Source organism: Leucoraja erinacea, chromosome 22 (assembly GCF_028641065.1).
Source record: "Leucoraja erinacea ecotype New England chromosome 22, Leri_hhj_1, whole genome shotgun sequence".
NCBI classification, from domain to species: domain Eukaryota; kingdom Metazoa; phylum Chordata; class Chondrichthyes; order Rajiformes; family Rajidae; genus Leucoraja; species Leucoraja erinaceus.
The window spans coordinates 11,510,871-11,527,800 of NC_073398.1; the positions used below are offsets into that span (position 1 = coordinate 11,510,871).

Below are 16,930 nucleotides of genomic sequence, written 5' to 3' on the forward strand. Positions count from 1 at the left end.
TGTCCAACCCCTTAAGAATTTTGTAAGTTTCTATAAGATCCCCTCTCAATCTCCTAAACTCTAGAGAGTATAAACCAAGTCTATCCAGTCTTTCTTCATAAGACAGTCCTGACATCCCAGGAATCAGTCTGGTGAACCTTCTCTGCACTCCCTCTATGGCAATAATGTCCTTCCTCAGATTTGGAGACCAAAAGTGCACTTCGTCCTCTACAATAATGGTGCCCCACTAGGATACATTCTCAGCCCCTACTATACTTTTTTATACAATCATGACTATGCAGCCAAATACCAATCCAACTCAACGTAAGAATTCATCGACGACCCCACCGTTGTCGGCCATGTATCAAATAATATCGAGAAGAAGCACATAAAGGAAATTGAGAACCTCGTAACCTGGTGCCAAGAAAACAACCTCTCCCTCAATGTCAGCAAGACAAAGGAGATTGTGATCGACTTCAGGAAGTTAACAGTGCACACATTCCAGTTCATATTGATGCAGCAGAAGTAGAATTAGTTGAAAGCTTCATGTTCTTGGGAATATATATCACCATCAATTTGTCCTGGACCAGTCACATTAAAGCAATGGCCATTAAAACACACCAATGCCTCTACTTCCATTAGAAGGCATAGGAAATTCAGAATGACCTCACAAACACTCACCAACTTCTGCAGATACGCCGTAGAAAGTATTTTATCGGAATGTGTCGCAACATGGTTTGAGAACAGCTTCATCCAAGACCACAAGAAATTGCAGATAGTTGTGAATGTAGTCCAGACAATCATGCAAACTAACCTCCCTTCCAAGGACTCCATCTACACTTCACACTTTTGCAGAACAACATTAGCCACCCTCTAGTTTCCAGCACTTCAGCTGTATCTAATGCTAATTCACATACCTCAGTTCCGACTCCTGCAATTTCTTCTTTAGCTTTCTAGTGTCTTTGGATGTATCTGGACCAGCCCTGGAGGATTTACCTACCTTCATACTACTAACAATGCCCAATATCTCATATACTGTAACACCGACTGTCATCAAGACATCTCCACTAACTCTCCCAAGTTCCCTGGCCACCATGTCTTTCTCCGTAATAAAAACAGAAGAGAAAAATTCATTCAGGACATTTCCAGATGCTCCACACATGGTCACTTCAGTTTCTGAGGGTCTCTATCCTCTCTTGAGTTACACTTTTTCCCTTAATGTACTTATAAAATCTCTTTGAATTCTAATTAAGCAAATATCCCCGTGCTCTCTCATACTCCCTGCCTGCACTCCTGATTTCCTTCTTTAGTAAAAAAAAATGTCCCTTTCCCAGCAAATATCCTACTCCAATCAACATTCACAAGTTCCTGTCTAATACCATCAAGATGACCTTGCCCCAGTTTAGAACTTTAATTTGAGGACGAGCACTGTCCCCATCCATAAATATTTTAAAGCTGACAGAGCAAAAAACCCCAAAGTGCTGGGTGAATTCAGTGGGCCAGACAGCATTGTGGTAGGGGGTGGGGGGGGGGGGGGGGGGGGGGGGGGGGGGGGGGGGGGGGGGGGGGGGGGGGGGGACAACATTTCCAGTCGGTACATTTCTTCCATCTGAAGAAGGATCTTGAAACAGAAATAGTCTGTCAATTTCCTTCGCAGTTCCTGCCTGGCCTGCTGAGTTCCTCTAACACTGTTTTTTAGCTCAAGATTTCAGCATCTGCAGATTCTTCTGCCCTAATCTTAAACTACAAGGACACACTTATTCACGCAGAGAGTGGAATTCTCTGCCTCAGAGGGTGGTGGAGGCCGATTCTTTGGATACTTTCAAGAGAGAGCTGGATAGGGCTCTTGATGATAGCGGAATCAGGGGGTATGGGGAGAAGGCAGCAATGCGGTACTGATTGTGTATGATCAGCCATGATCACATTGAATGCCAGTGCTGGCTTGAAGGGCCGAATGGCCTACTCCTGCACCTATTGTCTAAATAGAACTGTGGTTATTGGTCTCAAATGGGGCACCCACTGACACTGCATTCATTTTCCTTGCCCAATTTATGATGAGTTGGCTGAGTTTTGCCATCCCTCCTGTAGGGTCCTCCACAGGTTCCCTGAGAAAACATTCCTGAACCATTGAAAAAGTTTACCCCACCAAAGTCCTTAGCACTATGTCATCTCGGACTACTGTCACGGTCGGCTTATTAATTAATACATCTACTCTCCCTCCTGTCTTACCCCCACCTGCAACCTGGAACATTAAGATGCCACTTCTGTCCCTTAACCAGGACTCCATATTGGCCATAACATCCTAGCCCTTCAAACCTATCAATGCTCTGATTTAGGTAGATATTGCACAATACAGCACAGAAACAGACTATTTAGCCCACTGAAACCATGCTGACCATCAACCGTTCATTTACACTAATCTAATCAAATTGTTTTCCCTTCATATGGGTATCAGACGCCAATTAAACTATTTCTCCCCACATCACAAAGATGCCAGTTGTCCGTGTTTGGCCCATACCTCTCTAAACCTTTCAGAGTCACCTACTTGTCCAAGTGTCTTTTAAATGCTGTTATTAGTATTTGCCTCAACAACCCCCTCTGGTAGCTCATTCCATATGCTCACCATCGGATGAAAAAGCTGCCCCTCAGGTTCATATTATATCGAGCTCCTTTCAACTTAAACATATGCCCTCTTGTTTTTGATATCTAATCCAGTGGTAAATAACTCTGCTTTACATGCAAGAACTTGACTTTTTTCTTTACACAGATAAATTAATCGCTACATCAAAGGAGTAGTAAAAAAAACAGCCAATAGATAGTAAAGATGTTCAAAAATGTTTAATGTTAGTCAAATGTTAGCCACCGGGAGGCGCCAGCAATGGGTGCCACACCAACAGTCTGTCTATCCTTTCTTTCCTTTGTGTTTAATAGTATGTGTTAAATGTATGTTTTTAGTGTTCTTGAGCTTGTGTTTATGTGGGGGGGGGGGGGGGGGGGGGGGGGGGGGGGGGGGGGGGGGGGGGGGGGGGTGGGGGCTGATGGAAACTTTTTCAAATTTCCTATCTCAACGGGGATGCGATTTTTTTGCCGTATCGTATCTCCGTCTGCACGGCGGCCTAACATCGAGGAGTTGCTGGCCTTTGCTGGAGGTCGACGAGAGCTCCACCTCGGTTGCCTGCGGACTTACCATCGTGGAACCCACGATCCCTTTGCCAGGAATCAACCTCTGAGCTCCAACCACGGGTGCTTGCAAACTTAACATCACGGAGCCCACGGTCTCTAGTCAGAGACCGACCGGGAACTCCAAGCCGCAGGAGTTTCAATCGTCTCGATGCGGGAGTTTGAAACGCTCCAACGCGGGAGTCTCGATCGCCCCAACGCAGGAGTTTCGATCTCCCCGATGGGGGAGTTTCAATCGTCCCAAAGGATGGATTGACTGCCCCGACTGTGTGAGAATAAAGTGGAAGAATATTGGACGTCGTTGTCTTCCATCACAGTGAGGAATGTGGGGAATCTGCTGTGTTGGATGTTTATGTTAATAATAATAATAATAATAATTTTATTTATAGAGCACTTTAAAAACAAACATAGCTGCAACAAAGTGCTGTACATCACTAATCATTGACAAAAAAGTTAATACACACCAAAAAATAACAATCAAAAGAAATAGTAGGAAAAGACATGTAAAATAAAGAAACATCAAAAACACCACAAACAGAAGCAAAGCCTCAGGCATGGTCAAAAGCCAGGGAGTACAAATGCGTTTTAACACTGGATTTGAAGATGGACAGTGAGGGGGCCTGTCTGATGTGCAGCGGCAGGGTGTTCCAGAGTGTCGGAGCAGCAACAGAGAAGGCTCTATCCCCTCTGAGCCTCCGACTAGACCTCGGTACCTCCAGGAGCAGCTGACCAGCTGACCTGAGGGACCGGGCAGGAGTGTATGGGTGGAGCAGCTCAGAGAGGTAAGGCGGGGCGAGCCCATTCAGAGATTTAAAAACAAAAACAAATAACAGTAACTTAAAATGAACCCGAAAGTGCACCGGGAGCCATGTTGACTTTTATGTAATTGTGTGCCTTGTTGCTTTTTTTTCCCCATAAGGCTGTATGGTAATTCGCATATCACTTTACCTTAATTGGTACATGTGACAATAAAAGTCCTTGAAATCCTTTGAAATTTGGTGAGTCATTTAATCCCAGTGCAATCAAGGCAATTGAAAGATCAAAATTGCAGAAACAGCTGATGCATTAGTCACATTAAATATTAGTTGAAAAATTGTATAATTTTGCAAACTCCTCGATCCATTGGCATTATTTACATTTATGGAGTCGCTAATTATGTACTAAAGTGTGGTTTGTTAAAAAAAAATCATGTTCACGTTTATCATAAGCACCCGTGAATTGGTGCAGATAATCTCTCGGGCAGCTCCTGTCACAGTAGGTAGGAGTATGCTCACAGGGACACCCACTGGAAAGAATGATGTTGTTACGCTATACGTCCGTTTCAAAAATACAAAAGACTTACGAACATCGGTCAATATCCAAATGCCTCAAAACATTTAAATTTACTTTTACCCGAGTACGTACTTCTTTGTTAAGACCAATACATGATCAATGCTTGAAAATGTAAATTTGTATGCAAAACTGCTCAGTCTGTTTCCCATTTAACAACGCTTCTGTCTGGTTTTGGATGCAAATCTTACTCTTCACTTGATGTAATCATGTAGGAGTTATCCACATTGCATTTCATGCTGCACCATGCCCCATCCACACCCTTTACGGAGAACCAATGGAGACTCATATTGGAAACAGTGTCCAATTACACTTCTCAAAATATGCAATTTGTGCAATTTAAACAGCAAACACATATAATATGCCAACATTTCCATTTCAAACAAGGATTTACAGCCAAGAATTTCTCCCCATTAACCAAAATATCAGTTTCAAGTTTATTACTCCTATTTTGTCTGAGACACAAAGTTAAGGAAACCAACACCAGTTTGGGACAAGTCCACAAGACTTTGATATTCAATCCCACGCAAGGATAAATTTCCAAAAGGCCATAAAAGCACAATCAAACACAAAGGTCGTTCCTTCAGAATCCCCCATCAATGTGGAGATTGAAAATCAAGAATAAATAATGCTGGTCAGAAATTAAACTTCCTGAGTTCGTTGAGTGCCTGTAATCAGATTCAATGATTACATTTAAGAAATAAATCCTTGATGCACCTGATAAAAATTTTGCCCCCTGAAAGCATGTTTCAAGACCCTGGGTGAATCTGAAGCTAATCATCCATTCGGTCATTATAGAGGGTCAATTGAAGGAACGCCTAGATAACGGCATCCTTTAATCACAATAAAGACTGTGTTTTACTTACACAAGTGGTTTTTCCAGCCTGCTTCCCTGAGAACCCACAATCTCTCCTAAAGTGCTAAACACTTGACCCAGAAAGTCCTGAAAGAGGAAAAATAAACAAAATAAATGTAGTTTAAAATATTTACTGTACAATTAATTTTAATTGTGGAATGAGTTTTTTCTGCACAAATGTGATCTAACATTTAATACAAAAAATAAGTGCTTGGAATTTTACTTTCCATGTCCTGATCTATTGTAACATTTATCAACAAAATAACCACAGAAGCATAAATTGCCATTTTTTGTTACTGCACAGACATAGCCAATGACTGCTGTTACAATAGATAATTAAAATATCTCTTTCAGAAATTAAGACATGGATTTCTAATGTTACAAAATGCAGAGAAGATCGATTCTATCAAGCCTCCCATCAACCTCCGATGTTCCAGAGAAAATAATCCAAGACTATCCAACCTCTCCTTGTAGATGAAACCCTCGAATCCAGACAGTAATCTAGTAAAACCTCCTCTGCACCCTCTCCAAAGCCTCCGGATTTGTCCTGAAATGGGGCAACTGGATCTGCACGCAATACTCTGAGTGCGGCCTAACCAAAGTCTTTGCTCTGCCTGGGGGGGGGGGGGGGGGGGAGCAAGAGCATAACTAAGGGCACAGAGGAGACGCAGGTCAAGGATCTATCTATGACAACAGGGAGAAATTCACATTTTCTAAAGAGAACATCTCAAATGTCCTGAAATGGAAAGCCTCATCTTGGGAGCAGATGTGGCAGAGACAGAGGGGTTGGTAGTAGGAGCTGGTGTCTTTGCAAGAGGCAGAGTGGGAGTAAGTGTTGTCCAGATAACTGTGAGTCGGTAGGTTTGTGGTAGACGTCAGTCGATGATGTGTCGATCTAGCAAGTGAAGAAAGATCAGGAAATTTCTGTATTGAGAAACTGACTGACTATACTACCTTTACAAATCCTGAAAAGTAATGTCTATTAAAAAGCTGATCGAAGGCCGAATGAATCCCAAATTGTGTGGCCATTTGTTGGTCAGAATCCGTCGACTCAGCAACTCACTTGACAAAAACACTTGACATTTTTATTGTGATTATGCAGACAATTCAAATGGTAATAATAATTTCAAATCCAACAATAGACAAAGAGCAGCATGAGTTGAAGAGAATTTCTCAAAACCTTTAATGCAAAAATTGCTAGCTAATTTCTGCAATCACCCGATGCAAATCTTTAGTTGCTGCACCATATTGTGACACACAACTAAAGCCTCAAAAATAAACCATGCAGAAAACTTACATGCTCAGATAAATTTGAACTCTTCGAATCAACGTCATATCTGAAAATAAAATAAATTAGATGTCAGTGTGATACACTTCACATCAATAAAACCAATGAAAAGATTGCAAAGAGAGTAGTTGAAACCTTTTTTCAATATTCTTGTATCACAATTATTACTGTTTTATTAAGTCAAATCCAGACATGAAAGTTTGGAAATGAGTTTCACTATTGATTATCTTATTCTGAACTGTATTAGTTTTGTTTCTTCTACAATATTCCCACAAGATAATTTTCTCTTTAATGCATTGTTTCACTATTCATGGAATCCACAGTTTTATTTTTAAATCGAGCCCATTGCTTCTGGCTTTTTCAGACAACCTTTTCAGATTGTAAACACAACACAATTTGGTTCCTGTATTCCCACCCCATGTGCTGCTTAGGTTCGCCAATCAAAAAAATGACTAAGCACGAGTCACAGGAGAAAGTGCTACCATCGTAGAAACTATCTGACATCTCACACACACCCACACTGAACATGCCAGCAATTAAATATGGGGCTTTAATTAATCTTTCCAAGGCAGAAACAGGAAGATGGCATGAACTACGATCACAATTACTGTTATTTAAAGACTTCTTAGAAGAAATATAGACCATGAACAAGTAAAGCACAGGAACAGGCCCTTCAGGTCACAATCTGTACCAAACATTATGCCAAGATAAAACTAAATCTCAATGCATGTTGTATTCTTGGGCCACTGGCATCCTTGATCCTCGTGGTAATGATGCCCCTATAGTGTAATTCTGTATTCAGTTCCAGAATTCTGGCCAAGTGATCAAGCATTCCAAGTCAAAATACTATGCAACTTGCTGCCTTTGTTCTTTTAGGTTTGATGGTAAAGGAATCTTGGGGTAATCACTTTGTAAAACTTATTGTGGATGTTTTGAACTACTTCATCTAAAAGAGCCAGGTTGCAAGTCCATTTAAATGGATTAGTGCTGTTATGACTTAGCAATGGCAATAGACTTTCCAACAGCAAGGGACTTCTGGTCAGCAGGGCTATGGCCGACCTCACAACCTGTATAAACAGAAATATAGTACCTGAAACAGCCAGGGAGGTCACCATGTGCCTGGAAACCTGGTCATTGAGGTGGGCTGCTAGTAAGAATGAGGCTTAATGGATAGCAACCCTTCTCCCTCCATGCCCTATTGGCCAAAGCTGTCCCGAGATAATAAGGTGGAGCACTTCAGAACAAGTTTGCTCTGCATGGGATGCGAGAGAATATTGTTTACTATGTTTCAGAGAGATGGTTTACCCAAAATTCTCCACCCTGTATCAATGAGGTTGAAGCAGGATTCAGCGATGACTGAACTAACATTTGCACAAGAGTGAACTTACATGATATATTTTATTTACAGTGACAAGGAAGTCCAGGACCACATTGGGGCACTGTCCCTTGTTGGCAGGGCACATGTGCAATGATGATGGTAGCTTTGGGCTTGTCCCGGAGGAAGTGTGGTGATCTCAGGCTTCTCCCTGCAGTTCACCTGTGCTGTGAGTGGATGCGCTGGCAGCCCCAGACTAATCCTGGCAGTTCAGCTTTCAGGTTTGAAAAGGCAACACTGGCAATCTCTGGTTTATCCTGGCAGCTCAATCTTTGCGTGTGTGTGTGCGTGTGTGTATAGGCACATTTGATCATACAGTGTCATTGGGTAAGATGAAAGCTGGCAGCATTTGGCTCATGGTAAACTCTTCACGGTGCTCAGACAGGGTGGTCTTGTCCAATTCCTGCTCTCCACACCTATAACATCTAGCAGTGGTGTAGCCCCTTTTAACTCCCAAGGGAATTCACCTCTGTCAGCATGACGGTGGCCTACATCCCGCCTCAGACAGATGTTCAGCTAGCACTGGAGGAGCTACATGCCATGGTGAACAAACACCAGATTGCGTGCTCCAACACCTTTTCCATCATAGCCAGAGACAACAACAAGACTAGTTTGAAGAAGTCACTTCTTAACTACCACCAGAGCATGTCCTCCAGCACCAACGGATCAAATACTCAATGCCTATCACCCCATGCCTCACCCTCACTTTTGGAAATCATAGCATCTGACTGTACTTCTTTTTTGCTGCTTACAGGCAGCAACTGAAGAGAGCAGCTCCAACAGCGAGGACTGAACTGATCAGAGGAGGCAGTGCTAAACAAAGTACCCAATGTTGTTCAACTGGTCATAGTCAACTAAAATTACCAAGCAATCAGTTTTACATTTCACGAAACATCATTGGCAAAATATCGTGCACCCACTGGACAATTTATAGCGGTTCAAAAAAATGTTCTTAAGAATAGGAATTCAATGCACCACAAGTATGCAAACTGAAAACTATATTTATCCTACTAATAATCCCAAATTGCCTTAGTTTAGAATATTCATGTCCAATGTATGATAATGACATGCCTTAAAGAAGCAGAAAACTGCAGACTCACTATGCATGAGACAAGTAGTAAATGTTCACATATCTAAGCAATAACTCAACAAATTAATTCTCTCATAGTTGTACACCATATCTTTGCAAAATGTATTAAATTTGAAGTCCTAAAATAAAACATTTAATTAAAATAGAAAACCATTTTTTTTAGTGTAGAAATATGCAAAAGTTGCATCTTTGAATGCAACTGAGTTTAAAAGTGACAAAAATTAGACAGATGCAAGGTGCAATTCAGATGAAAATAACCCTCACTTTTGAAATAGATCAATCAGTAATTTACTCCAAATCCAATTTTAGTGATCTGCTCTCCAAATGTTAAGTGCCACTGTTGCTCACTGGATTTGCTATTGCCTAATGAGTTGGATAGCAAGGATCAAGGCTAACTGCGCATCTGGTCAAGTACTAACTTACAAACAGAAAAAGCTACATAAAGGAATCTGTGACAAATCTGCGATGTAATTACGAGAGGCTAAGATATCTGCACAGTTAGTTTGTTATGCTAAATGGACATGTTAAAAATAACTATCAAAATGACAAATAGAATCCGATATCTTGGAGGTGGCAATATTACACCAGAACATGACAGCTTTCTGCGTGCTGTTCCAGAAGAGGATATATCATACTCATGATATGATTTGACTGGATAGATGCAGAACAAGATTTTCACTGTCTCGTGGTACTCATGACAATAGAAATCTGGATTGATATCTGTAGCACACTAAAAGGAGGATCAAAATTGATCTATAGCTAAACAAAGCCCTGGAACAGTTCCAGCTATCATATCTTTAGAAAGGATACATTGATCCTGGCAAGAGTGCAGTCTAAATTCTTAACAGTTGAAGTATAAGGAGAAACTACACAAACTCAGGGTTATATGGTTATATTCATTGAAATGTTATAACATCAGGTGGACTGGATGATTATGTCCATTTGTGTTGGTGGTAACAAATGTAAGAGCAATGTGGTTTGTTCCAACCACTCCTTTTCCACACAATCCTGCAAATTGTTTGTTTAATGTACAAATCTAATTCCCTTTTGAAAGCCACAATATAATGAAATTTCACTATTTGGTCCAACAATTCAATCCAGATGTTAATTAGGGAATGCATTAAAAAGTTTCCTTCATGTTGCCTTTACCGTTCATCCCTATGTTGCTACTCAACATTCCCACCAAGGATCACAAAGAAGCTGGAGAAACTCAGCGGATGCAGCAATGTAGGCAACGTTGCCTATTTCCTTCGCTCCATAGATGCTGCTGCACCCGCTGAGTTTCTCCAGCTTTTTTGTGTACCTTCGATTTTCCAGCATCTGCAGTTCCTTCTTGAACACATTCCCACCAAGGAATCAGGTTTTATTTAATTTATTTAATGCTTAGTACATCTCATGTCAAGGCTCTTCACCTCAAAAAGAATCAATCTTTGCCCTAACACAACTCACTCGCTCATTCCTGAAACTATTCTTGCACATTTCTTCTGCCCTCTCAGCATAACCCTCACATCCTTTCAAAATGACAGTGACCAGGACATTTTTCTGGGTATGGTCTGGACCAATGTTACATAACAAGGTTATTATAAGATTGCCAGTGCTTATTTACTTAAGGGATCCTTACTTGCCAGGATCCCTGAAGTGGAATCACATAGCATTAAAACTGGCATGTTGTCTCGTGTGAAGGGGATATCTGGAAATACATTGAATCTTGATACCCTTGAAATGATTGACATTGCAAGAAAATGAAACAATGATTAATATAATGAAAAAATAGGTTTGCAAATTGAACAAATAAGCTTAATTCAAATTATGTAATGGATGCATTTACATTTAATTTATACATTTGGCCTACTGATATGAGAATCTGTGCACATTTCTCAAATGCCTGTTTTAGGAACGTACGGCATCTTCGGGCAAGATTAGATGTGGCGGGGTCTGCTTGTTAATCAATAGCTCGTGTTGCTCAGACGTGGCAGTCGTGGCGAGCTCATGCTTTATGCATAAAAAGCACATTCTGTGGCCCCATTTGGCCCTTCTAATCGCTCGCTTCTTTCCTCCTCTCTCTATATCCCTCAATGGCCCTGTCTGATTCCTTCCTTTTTGATCTTGCATGCACTTCCTTTTTCTTTTTGACCAAATTTACAACCTATTCAGTCACCCGAGGTTCCCTTACTTTGCCACCCTTATCCCTCCTCCTTAATGGAACGTGCAAATTCTGAAATTGATCAACTAGTCTTTCAACAATTCCCAAGTGGCACATGTGGACTTAACCAATAACTACTGCTCCCAGTGTACCCTCCAGATTTCTTGCCGAATAAAATAGTAGTTTGCCTTACTCCAATTTATCGACATCCCACAAAGTCCAGCCTTCTTTCTATTCAAACCAATCTTAAAACTTATGGGGTGTGCTATCATTATCCCCAAAATCCTCTTTCTCAGAAGCATCAGTCACCTGGCCAAGCCTATTTCCCAACACAAGGTTCAGTATGCTCCCTTCTCGGGTTGGACTACCCACATACGGTTTCAAAAAATCTTCTTGGATACACCTCACATATTTTACCTCGTCTAAGCCTTTTGCACTGAGCAAATCCCAGTCAATATTGGGGAAGTTAAAGTCACCTACTAAGACAACCCTTTTGCTTTGGTAACAGTAATCAGTCTACATATCTGTTCCTCCCGCTTGCTATTGGGAGCTATATTGCAATCCCATTAGTGTGCTTGCATCTTTCCCATTTTGCCTCAATGGATGAACCCTGCACTATGTCCTCCCTGCGCGCTGCCATGACAGTTTCCCTGATTGGTAGGGTAACTACTCACCTCTTTTGCATCCCTCTTGATCATGTCTGGAACATCGAAATCCCAGAAAATTGACCTGCCAGTCATGACCCTTTCGCAAACACATTTCCGCAATGGCCACAACATCATAGTCCCAAGCACTGATCCAAGTTCATCTGCTTTCTCCACAATACTCTTTCCATTGAAATAAACACACTGCAGCCCACCAGCATCACCATATTGCTCCACCTCTCCCTGCCTGTTTGTCCTTTACTGGTCCTAACCTCTACCTTTGAATCACTCCTTCCAATTTCTGAACTACTACTATGGCTCCCATCTGGTTTTCATGTGTGACTGTCTACATATTGGCAATTTTATTTAAAATTATATATTGATTTTACTTGGTGGAAAAAGCAGACTTATAACAGTAAAATGCACATTTGCTTCATAACATATTTACGTACAAATCAAATCGAAGATTCTGACGCTCTTCAAAGAAGTAATCAAGAAGAAATTTTCTCACAAAGTCTGGATTCAAAGTATTGTCAATAGCTTCTGTTCTTCCGTACTGTTGAACAATATATATAAAAGAGTAATGCCATTAATTCACTACTGACATATTCAACGCGGCAAATGCATAATAAATATGAAGTGGTGCAAGACAGATTCATGCATAAGAACATTGAATAAGGAACTGGTACTGAGTTCATAAGACCAAATTTGAACCATATTTTTCTTCCAATGAAAAAAATTTACAATTTCAAGAAATGCTTGTAGTGCACTTTGGATTTTACAGCCAATAGTTAAAATTATACATTAAACATTAAATATGAATAATTTATTCTGATTACAAAAGGTGGAGGTTAATTAAAAAATAAAGATTTAACGAGATTAAGCATGATGTTAGTGAATTTTAGAGATTTTGAAGTATTATCTTAACAGTAGCATAAATGGACTAGAATGGCAGTCTGACATGTCAGCAAACCAATTTTATAATTCTAAGATTCAAACTTTATACTCTACAGAATAAATTATTTAGTATTTATTAATACCCATGAAATATGTACAAAATCTTTCAAAATATGCTAACTTTTATCCTTGCGCCTCAAAGGCCCAATTTTTACAAATTCAAACAAGCACAGTCGTTGGAAACTCACAACAATGATTAAATCTATATTGGGCTATGGCAATCTTTGAACTCGTTTCAAAATCATTTTCTTACAATCGGAATAAAAGGACGCACCGCTGGAGATGAGGAGGAATTTCTTTAGCCACACATTCTTTCTGAATATGTGGAATTAATTACCACAGATGACTGGGGCGGCCAGGTCATAGGTATTTTTAAAACAGATATTGATTTGTTCTTGATTAGTAAGGGTGTCAAAGGTTACAGGGAGAAGGCAGGAGAATGGGGTTGAGGGAGAAAAATAGATCAGCCGTGATCAAATGGCAGACAACAGTGGCGCAACAGTAGATGTGCTGCCTTACAGCGCCAGAGAATGGGTTCAATCCTGACTATAGGTGCTGTCTGTGCAGAGTTTCTACATTCTCCTTGTGATCGTGTCGGCTTTCACCGGGTGCTCCCATTCCTTCCCACACTACAAAGATATACAGGTTTGTAGGTTAATCGGCTTCGGTAAGATGTAAAATTGTCCTTAGAGTGCAGGTTAGTGTTAGTATGTGGGGTGAACGCTCGTCAGCATGGACTCAGTGGGCCAAAGGGCCTTTTCCATGCTGTATCTCTAAAGTCAAAAGCAGACTCAATGGGTGAATGGCCTAGTTCTGCTCCAATGTCTTATGACTGCCAGAGAATGGCAAATATTCCCTCTCACGAAAGGTTATTAATAGCAATGAACTTATCGTTTAAATTTATAGCATGGAAACAGGCCTTTCGGCCTACACAAACCAGTGATCACCTGTTCACACTAGTTCTATGTTATCCCACTTCCTCATCTAGGGCTAATTTATAGAGGCCAATTAACATGCAAACCCACATGTATTTGGGATGCGAGATGGTACTGGGGCATCTGTTGGAAACAAGCGGTCAAAGGGAGAATGCACTACTCAAGCAGCACTAGTGGTCAGGTTCAAACCCAGGTCTCTGGCACTGTGAGACAGTTCTGCCAGCTGTGCCACAGTACTACCCTTAATGAAAAACTAATTGCAACACCAACCAGAGCAATTGCCCCTAAAACTTAATCAGTTCACTATAATAAATCAATTTTTATCTATAATTTACATTGATATTAAAATAATTGCATCAATAACATACCTCTCTCCATTCTTTGTTCCCAACACCTTGCAGGTACAAAACACAAACTGCGGAAAAAAAAATCAGACGGATGCAAAAGTTCATTATTAAAAATTCAACCCCCACAGTAAAACTACAGTAGAAGATGCACAATGATTCCTCGAGGTATGAAACTTTGAAAAACTATGAACGTTTTTGCTATAATTGCAATGATATATCCTCAAATTACAACTCAATTTTTAATTATAACAAATGTAACATTTTCTGTGCAAAGGTATGTGCAAATAAATTGATAATTAAATTGATTAAAATTTACACATTGAATTTCCCTGGCCTTTTCAATGGACAATTTACACAAAACCACAATTTCTAAGCATACAACTCTTCTGAGGGAGGGAAAAAATCAATAAATGACAAATTTGTGAAAGGATTTTGTTCATCATTGTAAAATGATCAATTTCCCTACATTATCCAGACATCCGATGAGTATTTGACAATTAAAAATCATAAGTCGCAAAGAAACAATTTATGTCTTTAATAACTGCTGAAAATAAAAATTTTGAGAGAAAGGACAAATAAATACCTATATTTCTTTTAGGAACAAATTAATCGGTACTATTAATCAGCTGCATGATGTGATTTGCAGAATTACGCCAACTAGATTCACATAACATTAAACAGTCCTGTTTCTGCGTCCCATTATCTGTTTGCATGGTTCCCCAGTGAGCCTGTTGCCGATTCTTGCCACAAATTGTGCAAGAACAATAAAAATGAAACATTTTCTGTGCAAAGGTATAGTAAAATTTCCACATTAAATTTCCTTGGCCTTTTCAATTTCTGGTATCAAAACATTAAATATTTCTCTTTTCATTGATCCTGCCTGACCTTCAGTGCTGTCAACATTTTCTGTTTTGTACAAAAACTACAAAGGAGTCATACAGCATGGAAACATCTTTCAGCCCAACCCGCCTATGCCGGCCAACATGCCCTATTAACACTAGTCCCACCTGCCTGTGTTTGGCCCATATTCCACTAAACCTACCCTGTCCAGGTACCTGTCCAAATGGTTTTTAAACATATAACCATATAACCATATAACAATTACAGCACGGAAACAGGCCATCTCGGCCCTACAAGTCCATGCCGAACAAATTTTTTTCCCCTTAGTCCCACCTGCCTGCACTCGTACCATAACCCTCCATTCCCTTCACATCCATATGCCTATCCAATTTATTTTTAAATGATACCAATGAACCTGCCTCCACCACTTCCACTGGGAGCTCATTCCACACCGCCACCACTCTCTGCGTAAAGAAGTTCCCCCTCATATTACCCCTAAACTTCTGTCCCTTAATTCTGAAGTCATGTCCTCTTGTTTGAATCTTCCCTATTCTCAAAGGGAAAAGCTTGTCCACATCAACTCTGTCTATCCCTCTCATCATTTTAAAGACCTCTATCAGGTCCCCCCTTAACCTTCTGCGCTCCAGAGAATAAAGACCTAACTTATTCAACCTATCTCTGTAACTTAGTTGTTGAAACCCCAGGCAACATTCTAGTAAATCTCCTCTGTACTCTCTCTATTTTGTTGACATCCTTCCTATAATTTGGCGACCAAAATTGTACCCCATACTCCAGATTTGGTCTCACCAATGCCTTGTACAATTTTAACATTACATCCCAGCTTCTATACTCAATGTTCTGATTTATAAAGGCTAGCATACCAAAAGCTTTCTTTACCACCCTATCTATATGAGATTCCACCTTCAAGGAACTATGCACGGTTATACCCAGATCCCTCTGTTCAACTGTATTCTTCAATTCCCTACCATTTACCATGTACGTCCTATTTTGATTTGTCCTGCCAAGGTGTAGCACCTCACATTTATCAGCATTAAACTTCATCTGCCATCTTTCAGCCCATTTTTCCAAATGGCCTAAATCACTCTGTAGACTTTGGAAATCCTCTTCATTATCCACAACACCCCCTATCTTGGTATCATCTGCATACTTACTAATCCAATTTACCACACCTTCATCCAGATCATTGATGTACATGACAAACAACAAAGGACCCAACACAGATCCCTGAGGCACCCCACTAGTCACCTGCCTCCAACCCGATAAACAGCCATCCACCATTACCCTCTGGCTTCTCCCATTCAGCCACTGTTGAATCCATCTTGCTATTCCTGCATTTATATCCAACAGTTGAACCTTCTTAACCAACCTTCCATGAGGAACCTTGTCAAAGGCCTTACTAAAGTCCATATAGACAACATCCACTGCTTTACCCTCGTCAATTTCCCTAGTAACCTCTTCAAAAAATTCAAGAAGATTAGTCAAACATGACCTTCCAGGCACAAATCCATGTTGACTGTTCCTAATCAGACCCTGTTTATCTAGATGCTTATATATATTGTCTCTAAGTATCTTTTCCATTAATTTGCCCACCACTGAAGTCAAACTAACAGGTCTATAATTGCTAGGTTTACTCTTAGAACCCTTTTTAAACAATGGAACAACATGCGCAGTACGCCAATCCTCGGGGACTATTCCCGTTTCTAATGACATTTGAAACATAAAATGCTTCACCCTATGGCTTATGAAGCAGTATGCTGTTTTGAACGTACAAAGGCCAACCAGTTCCGATAATCTGGTCAACAGGGTCTCCTGCCTTTTACACTGATGTGACCTATTGGCTTTCCACCAAATCCATTACTCAAAGACAATGATCATTAACATTCCAATGTGCTTTTTCACAGAATGTAGCTCATGATTATGCTCAAGTGAAACTCCCTCATATAGGA

At 40.4% G+C, this 16,930-nt stretch overlaps 1 protein-coding gene across 4 annotated transcripts in view; it reads right to left on the reverse strand.

The window, feature by feature from the left end:
* LOC129707718 (copine-8) overlaps positions 1 to 16,930 on the reverse strand; it is a 204,072-nt gene that overhangs the window by 108,419 nt on the left and 78,723 nt on the right. For 2 of the 4 annotated variants that reach the window (XM_055652946.1, XM_055652945.1), the window contains exons 3-6: positions 14,145 to 14,191; positions 12,337 to 12,440; positions 6,642 to 6,681; positions 5,355 to 5,431 (exon numbers count right to left, since the gene is read on the reverse strand). The exons of 1 other annotated variant lie outside the window; for it this stretch is intronic. In XM_055652946.1, coding sequence (XP_055508921.1) covers positions 5,355 to 5,431; positions 6,642 to 6,681; positions 12,337 to 12,440; positions 14,145 to 14,191 — 268 coding nt within the window. The remainder of the gene's footprint in view (positions 1 to 5,354; positions 5,432 to 6,641; positions 6,682 to 12,336; positions 12,441 to 14,144; positions 14,192 to 16,930) is intronic. One more of the 4 variants, XM_055652948.1, reaches the window with a different exon arrangement.